The sequence below is a fragment of the Engystomops pustulosus genome, chromosome 2 (genome assembly GCF_040894005.1).
Source record: "Engystomops pustulosus chromosome 2, aEngPut4.maternal, whole genome shotgun sequence".
Lineage (NCBI taxonomy): Eukaryota > Metazoa > Chordata > Amphibia > Anura > Leptodactylidae > Engystomops > Engystomops pustulosus.
Window position 1 is genome coordinate 172,964,237 of NC_092412.1, and position 21,746 is coordinate 172,985,982.

Genomic DNA, 21,746 nt, shown 5'->3' on the forward strand with positions numbered 1-21,746 from the left:
CCTCTGCCTTTCTGGTGTGGCACGTGGTACAGGTAGTATTTCAGAGAAGGTCCTTACCCTGAGCTTATGGCCTAAACCCTGAAATCATTTTAAGGACCTTCCCCCTACCTCTTACTTTATCATTAGTGCCAATGTGGACCATGACTGCTGGTTCCTCACCAGCCCCTCCCATCTATCAATCTGGTCCGCAACATGCCGAACCCTAGTACCCAGCAAACAACACACTGTTCGGTATGCACAGTCTTTGTGACGGATTGCCCTGCTTGTTCCCCTAATAATAGAATCTCCCACTACCAGCACCTGTCTGACCTGACCTGTGCTCCTCTCTCCCTTCTTCCCCTGTTGCACGAGGCCATGTCTTGCTGCAGCATTGCTACCTCTGAGTTGATGTCCCCCTCAGCAATTTTCACACATCCCTCACAGCAGTATTCCCCCTCGAACGGCTGTTCAAGGAAAGCATACATGGCACAGGATGTACACTGTGTAGCATTGCCACTTATGGAGGCCATTGCACTGATGGGGAATACAATAGAAGAAAAGAAGAATAAACAGAAAAAGTAACACAAAAATACAGCAGTTACCTGCTAAAGTCCGATCAGAAACATTAAAAAAAAAAATCAGAAACATTAATATGATCTGCTAAGTGAACACCATAAAAAAAATGAAAAACTTGCTAAAAATTAAATGTTTTAGCAAACTCCTCCAGCAGGTAATGATCAAAAGAGTTATGTGCACCAAAATGGTACCACTGAAAAGCACAATTCATCACAAAAAAATAAACTGTCAACAAGTTCTGTAAAATGAAGGTTATGCCTCTATATTACTTTTTCTTCAGTAAAATTGTAAAAATATATTGAAAAAAACTACGAGGTATACATAGAATAACGATAGTGATCCATAGAGTAATAATAATATATTATTTTTATGGTAAGGTGTCATCCATACAAACAAGAGTTAATAAAATCTCATCAAAGAGCTAAAGACCCACTAAAATAAAGTATTTGTAAAGTACATATAATCTCACAGAAATGAAACCCTTATATGTCCAAATTGACAAAAGAAGATTATATAACCTTTAACCCCTTACCGACATGCGCCATAATAGTATGGCCCAGGTACATGGAGAGGGCTCACGGGCATAACCCATTCATTACAATGTGCTATTTGCACATTTTAACCCCTTCCCGACGTGCGCTGTGACGTCATCGGGGAGCGGCGATCCATTGCTATTACAGCCTCGGTTCTTACGAAGACTGTCTCGTTTTGACCCATTCATTACAATGTGCTAATTGCACAATGTAATGAATGAGGAGCAAAATCCCCATATACTGCCTTACTGAATATCATACTGTAGTATGATAGGATCGATCAGACAACCTAGGGTTAAAGTACCCTAGGGAGTCTGAAAAATAGTAAAAGTAAAAATAAAAAAAAAGTTTAAAAATAAATTATAATAAAAAAAACCTAAACAATCAAATCACCCCCTTTCTGTAGAACTGATATAAATATTAATAAACAGTAAAAATCATAAACACATTGGCTATCGTCGTTTTCGAAAATGTCCAATCTATCAAAATATAATAACGGACTTTCACTGCGCTTAACCCATAACGGAAAATAGCGCCCAAAGTCGAAAACGGCACTTTTTTGCCTTCTTGAAAAATATTAAAAATGTAATAAATAGTGATCAAAAGGTCGTAAAGTCCTAAAAATGGAGGCATTGAAAACGTCATCAACAGCTGCCTTGAACTGTGCACAGATCTGCCACCTGCTGGTCATTCATCCTTATAATCCAGTGCGCCTTATAGAGGAACCTAGATCTTTTAGAAGGCATTTATTGATGGTGCGCCTCATAGTCCGAAAAATACGGTATGAAAACGTAATTAGTGCCAGAATATGGCAAAATCAAAAAAAAAATTTTGTACAAAAGGTTTTAATTTTTGTAAATGTATGAAAGCATTATTAAACCTATAAGCCTGTAATTTGGTATTCCCGTGATTGTAATGACCCAAAGAACATAATAGACGTGTCATTTGGGGCACATAGTCAAAGCCGTAAAATCCAAGCCCACAAGAAAACGACACAAATGCGTTTTTTCACCATTTTGCACTGCATTCACTATATTTTTATCTATCCATTCAACAATGTTTCCCTTTAATATTTTTTATATATTCATCTGAACAGAATTAAGTTTGTGTTTTTTGTTTTTTTTTTTATTGATAGGTTGCTCATATGACCAAAAGTGAAATGCATTTGCAAGATACAGCATTTATTGGACCTGCCCTGTTATTTTTCAATCAGTATTTTAACAGTTTCTTTGATGAATATATTGTGCTGTGGATTTCACTGGTAAGTATATGATATTGCTTCTGGGAATTTTAAGTTTATTTTGCCAAAAAGTGAAATCATACTCTAATACCCTTAAATGATTAGCAAAAGCTCATTTATAAAGAAAAAATGATGAGAAATGCAAAGCATTTCAATTAATATAATTTAAGTAAAATATTTTAGATTTTCACTGCATCCTACCAGTTATGTGTTTCATGCATGTCTTATGCCCAGGACGTGCATTTTTGACCTACACTTAAACAGTCACTGTGTGTAAATTTTCTATGACAAAACTGTGATTTTAGTCAGATTTTGAGAAGGTCAGAGCTGTGTCGCATGATCCTGAGGTCAAGGTGATTCCCAGTGTCAGACTGACCCCAGTTTCTTACTTAACCCCTTTTGTTCAACAGAGTGTCCCTTCACCTACACCACTTCTCCCTTGTCCAGTCATGATTACTCCTGTCATTGAATAACTTCCAATAATTCCTTATGTCAGTGAATATTGTCCATTAATACCCTGATTGTTCCTGTCAGTGAACAGCATCCAGTAATACAGTGATTGCTCCTGCCAGTGAACAGCGTTCAGTAATACCTTAATTGCTCCTGTCAAGGAATCTAAAAAAACATATATATATATATATATATATATATATATATATATATATATATATATATATATATATATATATATATATATCTTATATATATTTTTTTTTTAATATTTTGCCATAGGGGGTTCTAAAGAAAAATAATAATTCAGAGCTATATAGTTCTAGGCAAAGTTTCTAGTTCTAGGTATATATGTAGTATGTATGTGTATAGGTATACAAGAGGGAGAGGAGAAATAAAGTCCAATAGCGGCATTGCTCACACCAAAAATAACAAACACCTTATGCAGACCAAAGGCATGAGACTGGGCATTAGGGAAATCAAAGCAGTCCAGGGTGCATGTCCAATATATGCAGACAAATGAGGCAAAAAGAGAGAGGAAAATGCGGCACTCCCCAGTGAGTTCCACATTTTCCTCTCTCTCTTTGCCTCATCATCAAATAAAAATTCTCATGTTCTTTTAATTAAAAAAAAAAAAAAAAAACACCCACAATTTAAGGTATCATTTAGTCCTGATGGTTTAAGCATTTTATGCCTATAAATCCATTCTTTCAGATTTCAACAATGGGTGTCTAGATCACCCCCCCTCCTCTATGTCTATTTTCAGTTGGTTTATCCCCCAATCTTTTTGCTATTTAATATTCAGGCTGGGCATTTTCTTAAAATGTTTAGCTATGGTGTAGGTGTAAAGGGCTTATTCTCTTTGAGTGCTGTAACTTGCATTTCATCATCATATTTAATGCTGTACTATGTTTCGTGCCATCAAATCCCTGATTTTCTTGCTGACATATAAGAGATTGCACGTACACTGTAAGACATAGATGGGGTATCTATTGTCTGTCGAGTCTTCAAAGATCTAGAAGACCTTATATGCTGTACATAGGCCACAAGGGTAAAAACCTGGATATGCCAGCATTCTCATGTAATAATGGGCAAGCAAAAATGCCTTTAATTCTTGAGCTCCACATTTGAATATTTTTTTTCAATGTAGAGCAATTTCTCCTCAATCTGAGGAATTCTCCTCAGGTTTAGCATTGATGGTTCTAGACAGGTGGGAACTGTTCACATGAAACATAATATTAGTAACCGTTTCTTTATGGTATAAGTCTGTTACCGCCCACTTGGATGCTTTTCTATTTTGATGTTGAGGAAGAAATCTGATGTCTTGCTACAAAACATTGTCAATTTGATGTATAAATTATTATGATTGAGTCGCAGCAAGAAATCATCTAATCTTTCCTTGGTCCCCTTCCAAATTAATGCATCATCATCAATATAGCACTTCCAGGTGATGATGGAATCTGTATACTCCTGCAATTCTTCGCTAAATATGTGCTCTTCTTCCTACCACCCAAGGAACAAGTTTGAGAAGGTGGGCGCGCACCCCACACTCATCGCAGTTCCTTGGGTCTGGAGGAAGTGGGCATCAAACACAGTAGAACAAACAAGAGTGTCTCTAGAATAAAGTCTTGTCTCATTTGGAGGTTATCTACAGAAGAAATATGACTGCTTTGTAGCCATCTCCATGCTCAATACTTGCAACATCTATAGTCACTAACCATTTATCTTCTTCCAGATGTATTGGTGAAGCTCAATATCCAGCCATTGGGTGCACTTTTCTGTCAGACACCCTAACCCCAACACAATTTGTCTACCAGGGGGCTCACGAAGGTTTTTATGTACTTTTTATATGCTACCCAAAGTATCTACCCTATGGTGTCTGACAGAGAGATATTCTTTTTCTTCTTTACTTATGGTCCTTTCCTTATTTATGTCAGTTAGGAATCTCTGTCCTCATAGTTATATAACATTTTATTTTTATCTAGGAGGAGTCTCTTGACCTCTTTAATATACATCTGTTTGGGCCGGATTACAGAGTTTCTGCCCTTATCGAACTGTTTAAATAACACATCCTCCCATTTCTATAGTTCTTTGAGAGCAAGTTTTTCTTCAAAAGATAAGTTTTCCATAGTTGTTTGTTCTTCTAGTATAACTAAGTATAAAAACCTTCACGGGAAGGGAAATATCCCAAGATGGCATAGTTCTTGACTTTGCTCTTCACTTGAAGTTGGTTGTGCATGTAGCTGTATTTTTTTTTTTGTGATCTTGTAAATAAGAAGCCTGTAGACCAGCCTGATTTTTGTTTTGACTGGCAGTAAGCAAACTGTCCCTCTGTCCTGACTGTTTAGATTCTAGAACAGAGTTTATTTCAGTACCTGAAATGTTACTTTCTTCTGTTTTCAAATGGATGTGTAACTTCATCAGAATATTAAGCTTTCCTTCTTTTTTGTGTTCTGGATAGCTTTTTATCCCAATTATAGATACTACCTTGCTTGTAGTCCCTTTGATCCATAACAATTTTTTTACATTTCTTGTCTTTGATTTTGTTTTCTTTTTTATCCAGCTGAGCCAGTGAATTCTGAAACCAGGTCTCAAAATTGTCCACCTCCTTAAATTTTTCCAGATCTTAAGAGATCAAATCGATCCCTTGTTCTAATTTCTCTACACAATGTATTTTGTCATGTCAGAAAATACATCAAAGATGTTAGAGATCTGAAAGGGTATTAACCAACTGAAAATGGACATTAGGGAGCGATCTAGACAACCTATTGTTGAAATCTGAAATGATTTTTCTTTTAGCACTTTCTGCAGGTGTTTTAATGTAGTGTTTCCTCAATAGTTCCAGTTAGTGAGTTTAGTTTTGCAAAACTTTAACTCCCCTGGTTGTTATAATTTCTCTAAAGATTCTGACGAAACATTTTAATAATTGATTCATACTTAACTTCTTAATATAATTGTAATCTTGCAGCTTCCTTCCATTACCTCTACTTGTCATTGTTTACACTGAGATTGAATCTCTCTGATTATTTGACACAATATATTATTGTAGAGTGTGTATGCTTAAGTCAGCTGAGCAAAAATTCCATATCAAATCAGCCACAATACATGGGCATAAAATAATACACACGTCTAGCCATCTTCTATTTATTACTGAAGTTGCAATTGTATTCTAAATGGGATCAACCCTTCCCACTATGTTAGAGCTTGTAATCGGGTCACTAAACTAATCAAATAAAACATGGTCATGCCTGGCCATCCCTGCCCCTAGATAAAGAAGAGTTACTTGTCGAAATACACGTTGGGGCAAGCTTTAGACCACACTTAGTTAGGGATATAGTGTTTTAGGGACAGACAGTTGATATCTAAGTTAGCATCTACTTACTGTGTAGTATCTTCGGCAGCATTTTGCAGAGGTGCACGAGACTAAGCATACTGCTTAGCTCGGCTCCACATTGGGAGCTAGTGTCTTTCTCTCCCTATAATTTACACTGCTGCTGGACAAGCATCTGGCAGGCAGCTCTGAGGAGAGAAGAGCCTATACGAGCCTATACAGGTAGGCAAGGGTTGGCGATCACCTATAGTGCTACTCTTGCCTCCCACGCTGTGTGCGCCATTCCTTAATAGTGATCAGCAGTGTACATCTTTAGACACACACATAACTGATCACTGGACGCAGGCAGCAATACTACCGCTACCTGCACCCATTGTCTGGCCACGTTACCGGCCTTGGTCATAGAGAGGACTCATCTCTATGACCCAGATACCTAAGCAATGACATCAGTGTAGAAGATCTTGGAGCGTGGTGGAGGTGGCTGCAGGAAGCGCAGACAGGTGAGTGTTTTTTGTTTTTTTTTTAGATACCTAAGCAATGACATCAGTGTAGAAGATCTTGGAGCGTGGTGGAGGTGGCTGCAGGAAGCGCAGACAGGTGAGTGTTTTTTTGGTTTTTTTTGGGTGGCGTCTCTGCCAGCTGTTACAGAAGACACAAGAGGACCCGCGGAGATCAGAGCATTGCGGAAAAAAAAGAAAGGGAGCCACGTGTATAAGCCGAGGTGAGGTTATTCGGCAAATTTTTTTGCTGAAAAACTCTGCTTATACTCGAGTATATACGGTAAGTTGTAACTATATAGTTTGTAATTGTAACCCCACCCAAATTTTTTTTTGTCTCTGCGACAATTTGATTTTAATAATATTGGATTCTCATAAGAACCAGGATTAACTATAAAGCTTAATTGCAGACACCTTTGCATAACTCTTACAGCTGTTTTTTGTAGTATGAGGTTAAAGTACAGTAAATTACCAACAGCCAGAGGTCCATTTTGTAACTAAGGGTCATCTGTAAGTCTGTTGTTCTTAAGTAGGGGACCGCCTGTAAATTAATATTTGTAGTATATAGATTTCAGGTTTATATCTACATGTGTAGAATTATTGCTGGAGGGACATTTTTTTCTATCAGCACAATATATTTACTACTGAAAGGCCTCATTGTAGATGATCCCAAAGCAGAAGCCATTTTGGATTTCGTTCTTATGATTTTTTTTTGATTGGGAATTAGGGCATACCATTTTTCCCTTTAAGGCTTAGTCCTGATTCTGCCATGTTTTTTCTGCAATTTTACAAAGGGAGTATATGCGTGTTTCAGTGCTATTTTGCTTGGCACCAAAATGCCTCGACCCGGCCATGATGGGGCCCACTAAGTAACACTATTGACCTTTATGTAAAAGCATTCTAAGACATGCGATTCAGACATTCTGAATGCTGCAAGCAGGTGGCAGGTCCTGGGCTAAAGCACAGCGTCAGGAGACACAGATTATGGGCGTGACACAATGGGGCAGATTTATCAAGCTGTCTGAAAGTCAGAATATTCCTAGTTGTCCATGGCAACCAATTACAGCTCAGCTTTTATTTTATCAGTGCTCATGAATATGTTAAAGGGGAGCTGTGATTGGGTGCCATGGGCAACTAAGAATATTCTGACTTTCCACCGCGTCCCCCATGACGGCCACCTGGAGGATGCCCTTTGACCTCTGTGGGAACAGGAAGGAGAGAGGTTAAAAGTCCCCTCCCAGCATCCTCCCACCAGTGTTCTTCCTGTTCCCACAGGGTCAGGATGGAGAGAAGATCTCTCCTTGCATCATCCAGGTGTAAGGGGGGACGCAAACACTAACCGTCGCGCGGTCCTCGACCAAGCCACGCAGGTCGGGTCCACGGGCGGCTTCGGCCCTCCCTGGTCATCCCCGTCCGGCCTGATAAAACACCGCTCGTCCCGCTGGCAGCGGCGCCTAAGGGAGAGCGGTGGCGCTCCGTGCGCCTTAAATCTGAAATCCCGGTGTGTCGCGCGGAGGCAGATGACGACTTCCGGCGCGACCGGAAGTGACGCTCCGATGCCGGGTCCCGGGGCATTAACGCCGGCTGCAGCCTTCAACAGGGGGATGGGCTCCCCTAGAAGGTATTTAAGTCAGGTTTTTGCGGGTAGGCGTTGATCTGAGGTCTAAGATCAAGTTTGGTTCTGGACTCTCGTGCAGCCGTGTGTTTTGCTCCCTGCCGTCACAGCCATGTCCGAAGAGGCAGATGCAGGCTCTCTCCACCCGCTGGTACTTGTAAGTGCGCTGGAGGTGTCCTCCACATGTTACATGTGTATATATTTGTGTTTGTACGGTCTCCTGCAACAAATTCTCCTCCTTCCCTTCCAGGAGGAATCTGGTGGAAAGGGGAAAGGCAAGGAGGAGAAGCAGGAGAAAGGGGGCAAAGTGGCGAGATCCAAATCAAAATCATCTGATGTTCAGAGCAGAAGATGTAATATGTGCTTTAGCAAGTTACCCGATACGCATAAGAAACCGATATGTAAATCTTGCATAGATAAATTATTGAGGGACGAAAAAACCTCCTTTATGGATGAGATTAAGGAGTTTATCGAAGAAAAATTTGTATCCCTCGCCTCAACCTCTCAGACTCCTCAGGGCCCCTCCCCTAAGAGAGCCCGTATGGATCCAGATTTAGCTACTCCGGTATCGGATTCAGATGTTTCCGAATCTCCGTCATGTTCTTATGGAGATTCAGAAGTAACACATTATGATTTACAAGAATCTGAAGCCAGGTATCTGTTTCCTATTGAAGAAATGGAAAGATTACTCAAAGCAGTAAGGGATACTCTAAATATTGAAGATATAATCCCTCCTAGATCGGTCGAGGAGAATCTCTTCGGAGGACTGAGGACCAAAAAGCGAAGGGTCTTTCCTGTTAATAATACCTTGAAAGATCTGATCACGGCAGAATGGCAAGAACCTGAAAAGAAAATAGCGGTCTCCAAAAATTTTAAGAAACGACTTCTGTTCGAACCTGAAGATTCGAAGACCTGGGACGCATGTCCTAAAGTGGATGTACAAGTCTCCAAGGTATCCAAGAAGATGGATTTACCTTTTGAAGATGCGGGGCAACTACGGGACCCTATGGACCGTAAATCTGAGGCACTACTCAGGAAAGCATGGGATACATCTATGCTAAATCTGAAGACTAACCTAGCGGCCACCTCGGTAGCCAGAACACTACTCTTCTGGCTGAAGGAGCTGGAAAACCACGTTAAAGACCATACTCCTAGAGAAGTTATCTTAGAGAATATTCCTCTCCTTAAGTTAGCAACAGCTTTCCTAGCTGATGCCTCAGCGGAGTCCATCCGATTTTCAGCTAAAGAAGGGGCCCTATCCAACGCATCAAGGAGAGTGCTTTGGCTGAAGCAATGGGGAGGAGACATACGTTCCAAAACAAAATTGTGTGGAATCCCCTTTTCAGGCGAGTTCGTCTTTGGCCCGGACCTCGATGCCATTCTCGAGAAAGCTGCCGACAAGAAGATGGGGTTTCCGGAAAATCGTCCCGACACCAAAAGAAAATTTTTTCGTGGCCCCAAGGACCAGAGGGAGAGCTACAGAGGGAAGGGCAAACAAGGCCGTTGGAGCTATCCCAAGGGAGGCAGAGGTCGTGGCTTCTTGTTCTCCTCAAATAGTGACCCATCAAAAAGTAAGAAGCAGTGACGCCAAGGTTGGGGGAAGACTCATGTTTTATACTTCTCAATGGGAGAGGATAACATCAAATATCTGGGCAAGAGATATTGTAAAAAATGGTTACAGAATAGAATTCTCCCGTCTTCCCCCACAAAGATACTTTCGCCCATCTTCATCATCTCCTTCTATACAGGTCACCATCTGGCAGGAGGTCCAGAATCTGCTACATCTGGGGGCCATCCTGAGAGTTCCGCCCAATCAAGAGGAACAAGGTTTCTACTCCCCTCTGTTCACAGTGAAAAAGCCCAACGGATCGAATCGTCTTATAATAAACTTGAGAGGACTAAATTGCTTCATAATTTACAGACGCTTCAAGATGGAGTCGGTAAGATCTGCTATACCCCTCATCCACCAAAACTCCTTTATGTGCACCATAGACTTCAAGGACGCCTATTATCACGTTCCCATCCACCCTTCCTCTCAGAAATATTTAAGATTCTCTGTTCTTTCCTTGGAAGGGGTAACTCACCACTTTCAGTTTTGTGCACTACCCTTCGGAATATCTTCCGCTCCCAGGGTATTTTCCAAACTGATGATAGAGGTGGTGGCTTTCTTAAGAAATCAGGATGTGTCTGTCGTTCCCTACCTAGACGACTTCCTCATTATAGCCAATACCAGCTTAGACCTAATCAGGGTTCGGGATTTAACGATTTCTACACTCACAAGTCTGGGGTGGATCATCAACTTTCAGAAGTCAAGTCTTTCTCCCCTTACCCAGATAAAATTCTTGGGAGTAATCTTAGACTCATGTCGTCAAATCTCTTCTCTTCCGCAGGACAAGAAGGACAACATCAGACACTTCGTATTATCATTCAGGAAAAAACCATACGTTTCAATCCGGACAGCGATGAAGCTTTTAGGACAGATGACAGCCAGTATCCCAGCAGTATCTTGGTGCCAAAACCATTCCAGATCCCTCCAAAGCTGGATCCTCTCATCCTGGGACAAATCACCAAGAGGCTTAGAGAAAAGGGTCCAGATCCCGCTGAGCGTCAGATGAGATCTTATGTGGTGGCTGGATACAAGGAACTTAGGAAGGGGCGTCCCATGGATCCAACAGCCCTTGGTTACCATCCAGACGGATGCAAGCAAGTCAGGTTGGGGCGCCTGCTTTCAAGATCAACTGGTACAGGGTCAATGGACTCAAGAAATCAGTGCCAAGTCCTCCAACTTCAGAGAATTACGTGCAGTTTGGGAAACTCTGAGATCCAACAGGTCTCACCTAAGGAGTTCACACCTCCTGATATTATCCGACAACACCACCACTGTATCATATCTGAGGAGACAAGGGGGAACCAGGTCTCCGGAGTTACTGGCCCTATCACAGAAAATCTTCAAATGGGCAGAGAACAATTGCCAATCTCTCTCTGCGACCCATCTTCGTGGAAGAGAGAACCTAACAGCCGACTTCCTGAGCAGAAAAACACTATTACCGAACGAATGGTGTCTAAAGCAGGAGATTTACGACCATCTGATCACCTTATGGGGGCAACCTCTCATAGATCTTTTTGCCTCAAGAGAAAATACAAAGTGCAACCTTTTTTTATTCTCTAGACACAAGAGAACCATTCTCGACTCTGGACGCATTCAGCCATACTTGGGACCAGCCACTAGCATATGCCTTTCCCCCAATTCCCCTGATTTCAAGAGTGCTACGCAAGGTTTACCTGGACAAGGCCAGGGTAATACTAATCTGCCCAAACTGGAAGAAGAAGAGTTGGTACCCTCTTCTGAGATCCATGGCTCTTCAGGAACCCATCATACTTCCTCCAGAGAACGATCTCCTATTTCAAGGCCCAGTTCTTCATCCAAGACCGAGCTACTTCGACCTATCGGCTTGGATCCTGAAAGGGAACTCCTGTTAAGGAAGGGTCTTTCATCAAAGGTGGTGAACACTCTACAGGCAAGTAGAAAACCAGTGACATTTGCCATATATCATAAAATATGGAAAAAATTTGTATCTTTTTGTGGGGATAGACCTCCATCACAAGATAACCCTAATATCTTTCAGGTGTTGGAGTTCCTGCAGGCTGGATTAGAAAAGGGTTTATCCACAAGCACTTTAAAAGTGCAGGTGTCTGCCCTTGGTGCCTTTCATGACTGCTGCCTAATGGACAATAGGTGGGTAAAAAGATTTATAACCGCCTCTTCTAGGATCCGTCCTCAGGTCCTTACTAAAATCCCTACCTGGGACCTTACTTTGGTTCTCAATACCTTAACTAAAGGTCCATTCGAACCAATAGAAAACATTGATATCAGAAACCTGACTTTAAAAACAGTTTTTTTGATAGCTATAACCTCAGCCCGAAGACTAGGAGAACTCCAAGCCATTTCTATTCAAGAGCCTTACTTAAAGATTCTAGATGACAGAATTATAATAACTCTTGACTCTGCTTTTCTTCCAAAGGTGGTCTCGGATTTCCACAGAAACCAGGAAATTATCCTACCATCCTTTTGCAGTAATCCGACATCCTCCAGGGAGGCGGAATGGCATACTCTTGATGTAAGGCGCATGGTATTAAAATATCTTCAATCCACCGAGGAATGGCGAGTAGATAATAACCTCTTCATTCAATTCCAGGGACCCAACAAGGGAAAAAAGGCATCTAAGGTCACAATCGCTAGATGGCTCAAGATGGCAATCTCAAAGTGCTATAACCTACAGAACAAGCCGGTCCCATTGAACATAAAGGCCCACTCCACAAGGGCCATGTCTACTTCGTGGGCAGAAAGAAGGGGAGCTACGCTAGACCAAATCTGCAGGGCTGTGACTTGGGCTTCCCAAAATACATTCATTAAACATTACAGATTGGACATTCCTAAAAATAAAGATTTGGCCTTCGGAAGGAAGGTGCTTCAATCAGTCATCCCACCCTAGCTTATCATCTCATTTGATAAGTCTCCAGGTGGCCGTCATGGGGGACGTGGTGGAAATTAAGATTTAGAAACCTACCGGTAAATCAGTTTCCACTAGTCCACCATGACGGCCTATTTATTCCCTCCCTAATATTAATAGTTTTTTGTTGTATTCAGGTGTGTGACTTAACATACTAATAAATACAGTTGCATCCATTCCAGGTGTGGTTATTTGGTAGACACTGGTGGGAGGATGCTGGGAGGGGACTTTTAACCTCTCTCCTTCCTGTTCCCACAGAGGTCAAAGGGCATCCTCCAGGTGGCCGTCATGGTGGACTAGTGGAAACTGATTTACCGGTAGGTTTCTAAATCTTAATTTCAGACAGCTTGATAAAACTGCCCCAATGACTCTGTGAAAAGGGGAGAGTTCACAGCACACACAATGTTCTTCGGCTTCAACCAAGGACCTGCCAACTGCTAGCAGCACTCAAATAATAGTATGTGCCTTTGCAGTTAAAAACTCTAGGTTGGGGGGTCCACCTACATAGAATGTAGGAGGCCTTTATTTTTTAGTTGTAGGTACTTTGCGAGTCAGAATATTAAATATTACCTGTATTAATTGTGGCTGTTTGAACTGGTTTCCTGTATAAAAGACACCTGTCCGGGCTCCCGCAGTAACAGCTGCTATCTTTATACTTGCATTTCCAGCTGTTTAAGCCTATATATGGGGCAGTTGTGGGTACTATGCAGTAAGTTCCTGTTATATTGTAATTTCAGAAATATTTAACATGGTGCCTGTCAGCCTATGCAGGGTACACAGGCTGACTAAGGTAATAAACTGCAATACTTTAGTATTTCAGTGTATAACATTGAACAAGTGATAAAATGAAAAAAAAAAGTGAAATTAAAAAATTAATAAAGATCTCCTAGTGTTCCGTCAAATATAAACATCAAATTTAACATGAAAATACAGGCAGTCCCCGGGTTACATACAAGATAGGGTCTGTAGGTTTGTTCTTAAAGGGGTTATCCGGGTTTAAAATTTTTATGGCCGGGCTGGGGAGGGCTAGTTAAACATAATAAACATGGACTTACCTCCTCCGGCTCCGCTGATGTCCTGCGCACAGGGAGCTTACGGTCCGCGATGTGGACGGCTCCTCCCATCCGTCCCTATCTCTCAGCGTTGTAAGCGGCCGGCCGGAAGCTCTCTGTGCGCACTTGTAATGAAACCGGCGCACAGAGAAGACCGGCCGCGGCGCGGGACATCGGCAGCACCAGAGGAGGTAAGTACATGTTTATTGTGTTTAAATAGCCCTCCCCAGCCCGGCCATAAGAAATTTTTTAAACCCGGATAACCCCTTTAAGTTGAATTTGTATGTAAGTTGGAACTGTATATTTTATCATTGTAATCCCAGCCAGAACTTTTTTGGTCTCTGTGACAATTGGATTTTAAAAATGTTGGGTTGTCATAAGAACCAGGATTAACAATAACTCTTCATTACAGACACATTTGATAACTGTTACAGCTGATCATTGTAGCCTAGGACTAAAGCACAATAAATTACCAATATCCAGAGGTCCGTTTGTAACTAGGGGTCGTATGTTAGTCTAGTGTTCTTAAGTAGGGGACCGCCTGTAGTGAAAACATTACATATTGGTTATCACTGCGTAACAACCCGTAGAATAAAATAAAATTGTTACTAAACCTGTAAAAAATTGTAAAAAAACCAACAAAATAATATAGAAGTGATAAAAAACTAACGTTAACCCCGAGAAATTACCAATAAAAAGTACAGCTTGTCCCGCAACAATAAGCCCTAAAAAGCTCTGTATACAAAAATATATGCCTCTTAGAACATGACGGTAAAAAAAACAAGCAAATTTCTCAACAATCGAGTTGTATATTCTGCAGAACAAGTCCACCATAAAAAAGCTATATAAATGGGGTATGGCTGTAATCGGAGTGACCTATAAAGCTAACATACTATTTTTATGGTACAGTGAACTGCCTGCAAAGAAAAAAAACTAAAAACGCCGAACCAGAATTAATGATTTTCTTATCCCCACCAAGAAAGAGTTAATAACATCTCATCAATTAGCTATTGAACCCCCCCCTAAATGATGTACCAGTAAAGTGGATCTCATCCCTTAACCAATAGGTCCCATATGTCTGCAATAGAAAATGAATGTATTGTCCAAAAAAATGTACAAATTGTCATTTCCACCTCCATTTTGTTTTCACCCCTGTAACAAACAAACTGTAGTCTCTATAATGGGGTTATTTATATGGCTTTACCATCACTATGCCTCTCAAAAGTCACTTGAAACTTGAGCAGGTGCATGTAAATATAGGTTTTGGTGATTTTTATAAAAATGAGAAAAATTGCACCCATAGTTCTAAGCCCTATAACAATCTAGAAAAATTAAAGAATGCATTAAAAGCCATACCAACATAAAACAGACATTCAGAAAATGTTAGTTATTTGGGTGCTATGACTATCCTCCTAAAAAGCAAAGCATTTAGAACCTTTAAAATTGAGAATTTTCTACATTTTTCACCAAATTAAACGATATGATGCCATAAGATATCATCCAAATATTTCCACTAATTTGAAGTACAATGTGTGACAAGAAAACAGTCTCAAAATGGATATGTTAAAGCATAGTAACACAGAGCAGATTTGAAAAAACCCAAGGCTACCATGGCATCGGATCGCCGCTCCCCGAAGACGTCATGAGGAGCGAAGATCCGCGACTAGATGGCGGCGCCCATGAAGCCACCGGTCCATTGCTGGCAGCGATCGTTGGGAAACACCCACGATCGGTTCTAGCACCAATCTCGGGTGTTACCAGTAAGCCTTTGCGCAGTATGCAGCAAAGACTTACCGGCTGTGGAGAGGGCTCGGCCCGCGAGCCCTCTCCATGCACCGGGACCCGGCTTGTGCTGTACTGGTACGACGCAAGTCGGGAAGGGGTTGAAATTCCCATTATACCTCTAGATGAAAATTATAAGGGTAGGTTTCACTCAAAAGTCACAAGGTTGGGAATATATGGTAGAATGTATATTTTCCATAATGTCCCCCATGATGGCACCTGGAGGTTGTACCTTTTGTAGGTTCTGATAGTTGCGAAGAAAGGATAAAAGCACCTTCCATAAGGTCTCACGCCAGTGTCTTCCTGCCCTACCTAGGGCCAGAGGTTGTGACTGCGTCTTCCTCTTGGGGGGAACAGTTTGTGTATTCTCTCCAATATGTGGCTTCCTCGATCAGTTGATCTCCCTTCCTGGATTCTGTTTCCCTACACCCCAGGATTTGTCCTGGCTCCACTCCTCCTGTGACCTTGTGCTCAAACCAAAGGGAGCATTATTCAACACTTACCTTTCGGAATGGCATCCTCCTGGTCTCCGAGTGCTGCCTGAATGCGTCTCCTCTGTGCCAGCTTATTTCTTGGCTCGAGTTGTGTGCGCAACCTAGTGCCACCATTCTCGCGAATGCGTAGTTAGTTTGCGTAAGGTACCGGAAATGACATCGGACACCACTCGGGGCAGTCTTGTTGCGCAGCTGGCAAACTGCAGATCAAGTTGTAAGAATAGAAGCCAGGATATGCTCTGCTCATGCCATGCCATCAATGTAGGGCTCAGGTTCTGATCCAGACTTTTTCTCTCTGGAAGCTGTGCGTTTTCTCTCCCATTTGTGGTGGATGACTCTGTTTCCTCTCCCCTGACCCTGGGTGCCGTGAGTAATATATAATCCCTGCTATGATATTGCTTATGTACTATAGCCTAGTTAATAACTATTAGTTCTAGTTACTAGTTTCTCCTCTCTACCTTAGGATACGTATCCTAAGCCTAAAGAGAAGGAGAAAAAAAAGAGTAAAGAAAGGTCTTCATCTAAATACAAAAGATGCATTGTGTGTAACATTATGCTACCTGAGATATATCCTAAAGTTCTATGTAATGAATGCCTATTTAACCCCTTCCCTAGCCGAGCCCTCTCCATAGCCGGTAAGTCTTTGCTGCATATTGTTCGTAAGAATAAGACCATAAGACCTATTCCGACTTTGAGTTAGAAGAAGCATTCTGTTCCCCTTACAATCCAACAGCGCTACTACACTCACCATTGCCGCAGGTGCCGCGCGACCTTAAAAGTTTAGTCATATGTAAAGATACTTTAGCAACCTGGAGAATCCTAAGAAAAAGGTTTGGTCTGTATTTTACAGTTTCAAAACACCTACCGCTTTGGGCCCAGGTGAGGGATTTGATTTTGAAATACAAGGGGGCCCAACGTGTCCTAACATATCCTCTTATTATATGTGGCTACGAAATAAGATGACTGAAAAGTTTGAAGCTACAGCATCTGAATCCTGGTCTAGCCATATCCCAACCACAGATATAGGGGAAAAGGTAGTGAAGGGTTGGCAAATAGTTAGGAAAATAGTGTTGAATGAAACATGGAGGGACGCACATTTCCGTATACTTCGTAGGGCAATATATGCCTGTAATCTCCCACCCTCCCCCTCAAGACCAGATAGCAAAACATCCTGCCCTAAATGTCAGTAAAATGCAACTGATTTATTTCATGGATTATGGGCGTGCCCAGATGTACTTTGTATTTTGAAGAATCAGAAGACTGCTCCAAGCAACAACCCCAGTTTATTCCCCAGCTTTTTAATGTCATGAGTCTTTTGACCATCTGATGCATATTAAGAATGTGGTTGGAGCCTGCGCTTCATCCATAATATGTTGATATTATAGAACAGATGAAACACCTATTGCTTATAGAAAGACTAGAGACTGAACGGAGCAAAAATGCGAAGAAAAATTCTTCAGTAGATGGAGGAAATTGGTTGTTTATTTAAATACAAGAGAAATCACAGCACTGATGCAACTCCCTTTACCTTTTGGAGAACCTGAAAGGGCAACCTGGGCTCATTTGAGAGTGTAATGAGTTGAGACGGGCTTAGTATACAACATGCCCTATTCTTTGTATTCTGCTCTGCCCTGTAAACCTTTTGTACCATCTGCATGTAAGGCTCAGCACCATGTTAAAACTTTTGTAACTATGTTATGTTTTGTTTTCAATGTTGAAGGGGACAATGTGTCCCCACCTTTGTTGTATGGTATTCTTTTTGTGAAAAACAAAAAACCAAGTAAAAACTTTATTAAAAAAAAGAGGGCAACAACACTTCATCATGTAGCAATTCCAGATATCCAGTGGCAATGAGGTTTCCATAGATGAAGAATGGCCCCGCTATCTTTATACCTCATATACCACACCATACCAGTCTTGTAAGAAGTTAACCTCATTACTAAACATAATGTTCTGTGTAAACTGAGGGTCCTGTTACATTTTTTGTTTTGCCTATTCTGCAAATTCAGTGGACAGAGCTGGATTTTTTAATGGTGCCATTTGTGAGTAGCTAATATCCGCTGCAGGCATGTTCGACTGATGCCACTCTCCAGTTGCTAGTAGTGTAGATTTGTACTGTGTTTGCCATGGAGAGCAGAAGAAGAGTGAAGAAATCAGGTGGTACCTTTTTGAGGTGAATGGAGTATTTGACAGTGAGTTTTCGAGAATACTAGTTCTCTTCGTCAGACATGATGTTATGCATGATACAGAAAATTCACAGCATTTTATACACACTAGGCACTGATCATCAAAGGATATTAAATAAAACAACAAATTGGTACAGGGACATCTTATTTACGACAGGATGGCAATAAGCAAACTAAAAACCTGTGAGGCATTACTGGACAGCCCTGGTCCTTATCTGCTTGTGGCCTTCAGGATAGAGATAAGGGGTCATGAGGCTGGCATGGATGTTAAGACCACTTTTTAAGGTGTGGAATCTCTGCATTCATTTATACTTCCATTCTTTCCTTTCCCTCTGTGTCTTCAAATGTCCCATTAAAATCGTAATCTGCAAATCTTCCATAGTGTAGTCCTCTCTGGAGAAATATGCAGCTACTGGGAGATCTTTTCTTTAATTTTTAATATCAGATCGGTGCGAGTTCATGCGCTGATGGAGTCTCTGGCATGTTTCCTCAACATAAAAGCTTATGGTTGGACACTGTTGACACATAATAAAGTAGATCACATTAGAAGACCTGCAGGAAAACGTCTGCTTGACAAGTTGTTTCAGGTTTGGTGGTTGCCAGAAGGACAGGAGAGGAGGGACTGGGAATATTTCTTTTAGTCTTATATCTTTATGGAGAATCGGTTGGAGTTCCTTGGCAATATGACGTATGATCTCCAGTTGTGGGCTGTAGGTGACTACTAGGTGTGCTCTGGCCTTATATGTGAATAAATGGTCTCTGTTGATGGCTGCTGCTTTACTTATTTGATTTTTGGTCACTTTTGACCAACTGGAGAAATTCAGACCTTGGCTCCAGGAGGTGTCTTTACACCTCTCCTGTAGGCCACAAGCAGATAAGAGCCAGGGCTCTCTTGCCATGCCTCACAGGTTTTTGTTGCCATACATCAAAATGCTGTGAATTTTTTGTTTCATGCATAACATCATGTCTGACGAAGAGAACTAGTATACTTGAAAGCTCACCATCAAATACATTCAAATATAAGGAAGACCACGCCTCTTTTAGCTACCTTGTAAGGCCGCTCCCTTGACATCAACCATGACCTGCAAGAGGCCTTATTACATGATGCGGGATTAAAACCAAACCAGTATATCTATTTCAGAAGGAACAGACTCCCAACTGTAGACAGCACTGTTTCAAGCTGATTGTTTCTCCTTCGTATAGCGTGGGGAACTGGTTTGGCTGGGTGAGAGGCTTGTGACTTGGGCCTCAAAAAGGTATTTCTTGATTCATTTACTCTTCTGCCACTCTCCAGTGACATGCGGCGAGTGCTACGCTGTGGGCTCTTGTTGAAATGAAGCTAGGACAGTCACTGAGGTTTCTTAATTTATGACATTTTTCTTGCGATCACATTTTAGCAAATTCAACAGATTTGACACCAGTTCGTGATTATCTCTGTTGCTGAATAAGCAAGGAGGTTATTCAGCTCAAATCTAAGAGAGACCAACTGTCTACATGTAGAAACACTGTTACTTTGCCTCTTAATTTTGCCTTTTAGCACATCCAACACTTATTTTCATAAAATTTGGCAATCAGTTTGCTGACTGTAACATGGGAGATTGGGTGTCTTACATTGAAATCTGCTGCAATGACCTGGGTACTGTGGGCACAAAATTTCTACCCGCTCCTTGCGTGTTAATAAAGAGAAACGTGTAAATAACGAAAGAATAGAGTTGCTTTTAAACCAAATACACCATTGTTTTTCTTGTGAAATTCTCACATAAGTTTAATGTGACCCTCTTCCATTGGAAAAAATAAAGTTGGATCCAAAATGGCTGGCTTCAAATGGCCGCCATGGTCAACACCCATCATGAAAAGTTTTCTCTCTCCCTTATCCTAATGTGCCACACACAGGAAGTTGATATCACCAACTATTCCCATTTTTTTAGGTGTATCCATATAAATGTCCCACCCTGTATATTGGTAAATTACCTAATATCCTGCCCCCTCACATTACAAAAAACGTGAAGTGTAATTTAAATTTAATAAAAATGTATATGATACAAAATAAATGATGAATTTTATTTTGTCATAACAACTGTAGCCTATGCAGTACAGTATGGCAAAAATTGCACATTGTTTTGTGGTATATAGGGCTGAGTTCGAATCCCACCCAGGTCAACATCTGCAAAGAGTTTGTATGTTCTCTCCGTGTTTGCGTGGGTTTCCTTCTACACTCCAAAACATAGGTTGTTTAGATTATGAGCCCCATGGGGACAGGGACTGATTTGACATACTTTGTGCAGCACTGCGTAATCTGTGTGCGCTATATAAAGAATATTTATTATTATTACTATACTATATAGCAGTGATGGCAAACCTTTTTGACGCCGAGTGCCCAAACTACATCCAAAACCCACATATTTTTCGCAAAGTGCTAATGCGACAATTTAAACAACTCCCTGATCTGCCACATATTTAGATTGTATAGGCACCTGAGGACACCAATACAGTAAAAAGAAAGAGAAAAAGCTTTGATTATCATTGTAGCTTCCTTCTAGGGTCCTGGGCTGCCTGGAACTGCAAGAGGCCTTGAGTCCTCTCTGGCGAAGTCTGCGGTGGAGTTATGGCTCGGGTGCCCATGGAGAGGGCTCCGAGTGCCACCTCTGGCACCCGTGCCATAGGTTCACCACCACTGCTATATAGTATACTATATAATTCACATACTGGTATCAAAACAAATCTAGCACTAAGTTGGCCAGCTACTGAGTGACTTGAGACATCCTCCTGCAGCCCCAGTAGGTGCCAAGTTCACCAATATTTTAAAGAGCTACAGTCATGGCCAAAAGTTTTGAGAATGATACATATGTAAATTTTTACAAAGTCTACTGCATCAGGTTTTATAATGGCAATTTGCATATACTCCAGAATGTTATAAAGAGTGATCAGCTTAACAGCAATTAATTGCAAAGTCAATATTTGCCTAGAAAATGAACTTTTTCCCCCAAAACACAATTCAATTTCATTGCAGGCATGCCTTAAAAGGAGCAGCTAACATCGTTTCAGTGATTGCTCCATTAACACAGGTGTGGGTGTTGATGAGGACAGGGCTGGAGATCAATCTGTCATGATTAAATAAAAATCACACCACTGGACACTTTAAAAGGAGGCTGGTGCTTGGCATCCTTGTTTCTCTTCTGTTAACCATGGTTATCTCTAAAGAAATACGTGCAGTCATCAATGCACTGCACAAAACTGGCCTAACAGGGAAGAGTATCGCTGCTAGAAACATTGCACCTCCGTCAACAATTTATTGCATCATCAGAGAATTCAAGGAGAGAGGTTCCATTGTTGCCAAAAAGGCTCCAGGGCGCCCAAGAAGGACCAGCAAGTGCCAGGACCGTCTCTTAAAGGTGTTTCAGCTTCGGGATCGGGCTACCAGCAGTGCAGAGCTTGCTCAGGAATGGCAGCAGGCAGGTGTGAGTGCATCTGCACGCACTGTGAGGCGGAGACTCTTGGAG

General features: G+C 41.3%; 1 protein-coding gene across 3 annotated transcripts in view; it reads left to right on the forward strand.

Moving 5' to 3' along the window:
* CEPT1 (choline/ethanolamine phosphotransferase 1) overlaps positions 1-21,746 on the forward strand; it is a 269,974-nt gene that overhangs the window by 242,940 nt on the left and 5,288 nt on the right. Inside the window, exons 8-9 of one of the 3 annotated variants that reach the window (XM_072137304.1) lie at positions 2,224-2,349; positions 16,524-16,775. The exons of 1 other annotated variant lie outside the window; for it this stretch is intronic. In XM_072137304.1, the coding sequence (XP_071993405.1) occupies positions 2,224-2,349; positions 16,524-16,760 (363 nt within the window). In that variant the 3' untranslated portion in view covers positions 16,761-16,775. Of the gene's footprint in view, positions 1-2,223; positions 2,350-16,523; positions 16,776-21,746 lie in introns of those variants that run through there. One more of the 3 variants, XM_072137305.1, reaches the window with a different exon arrangement.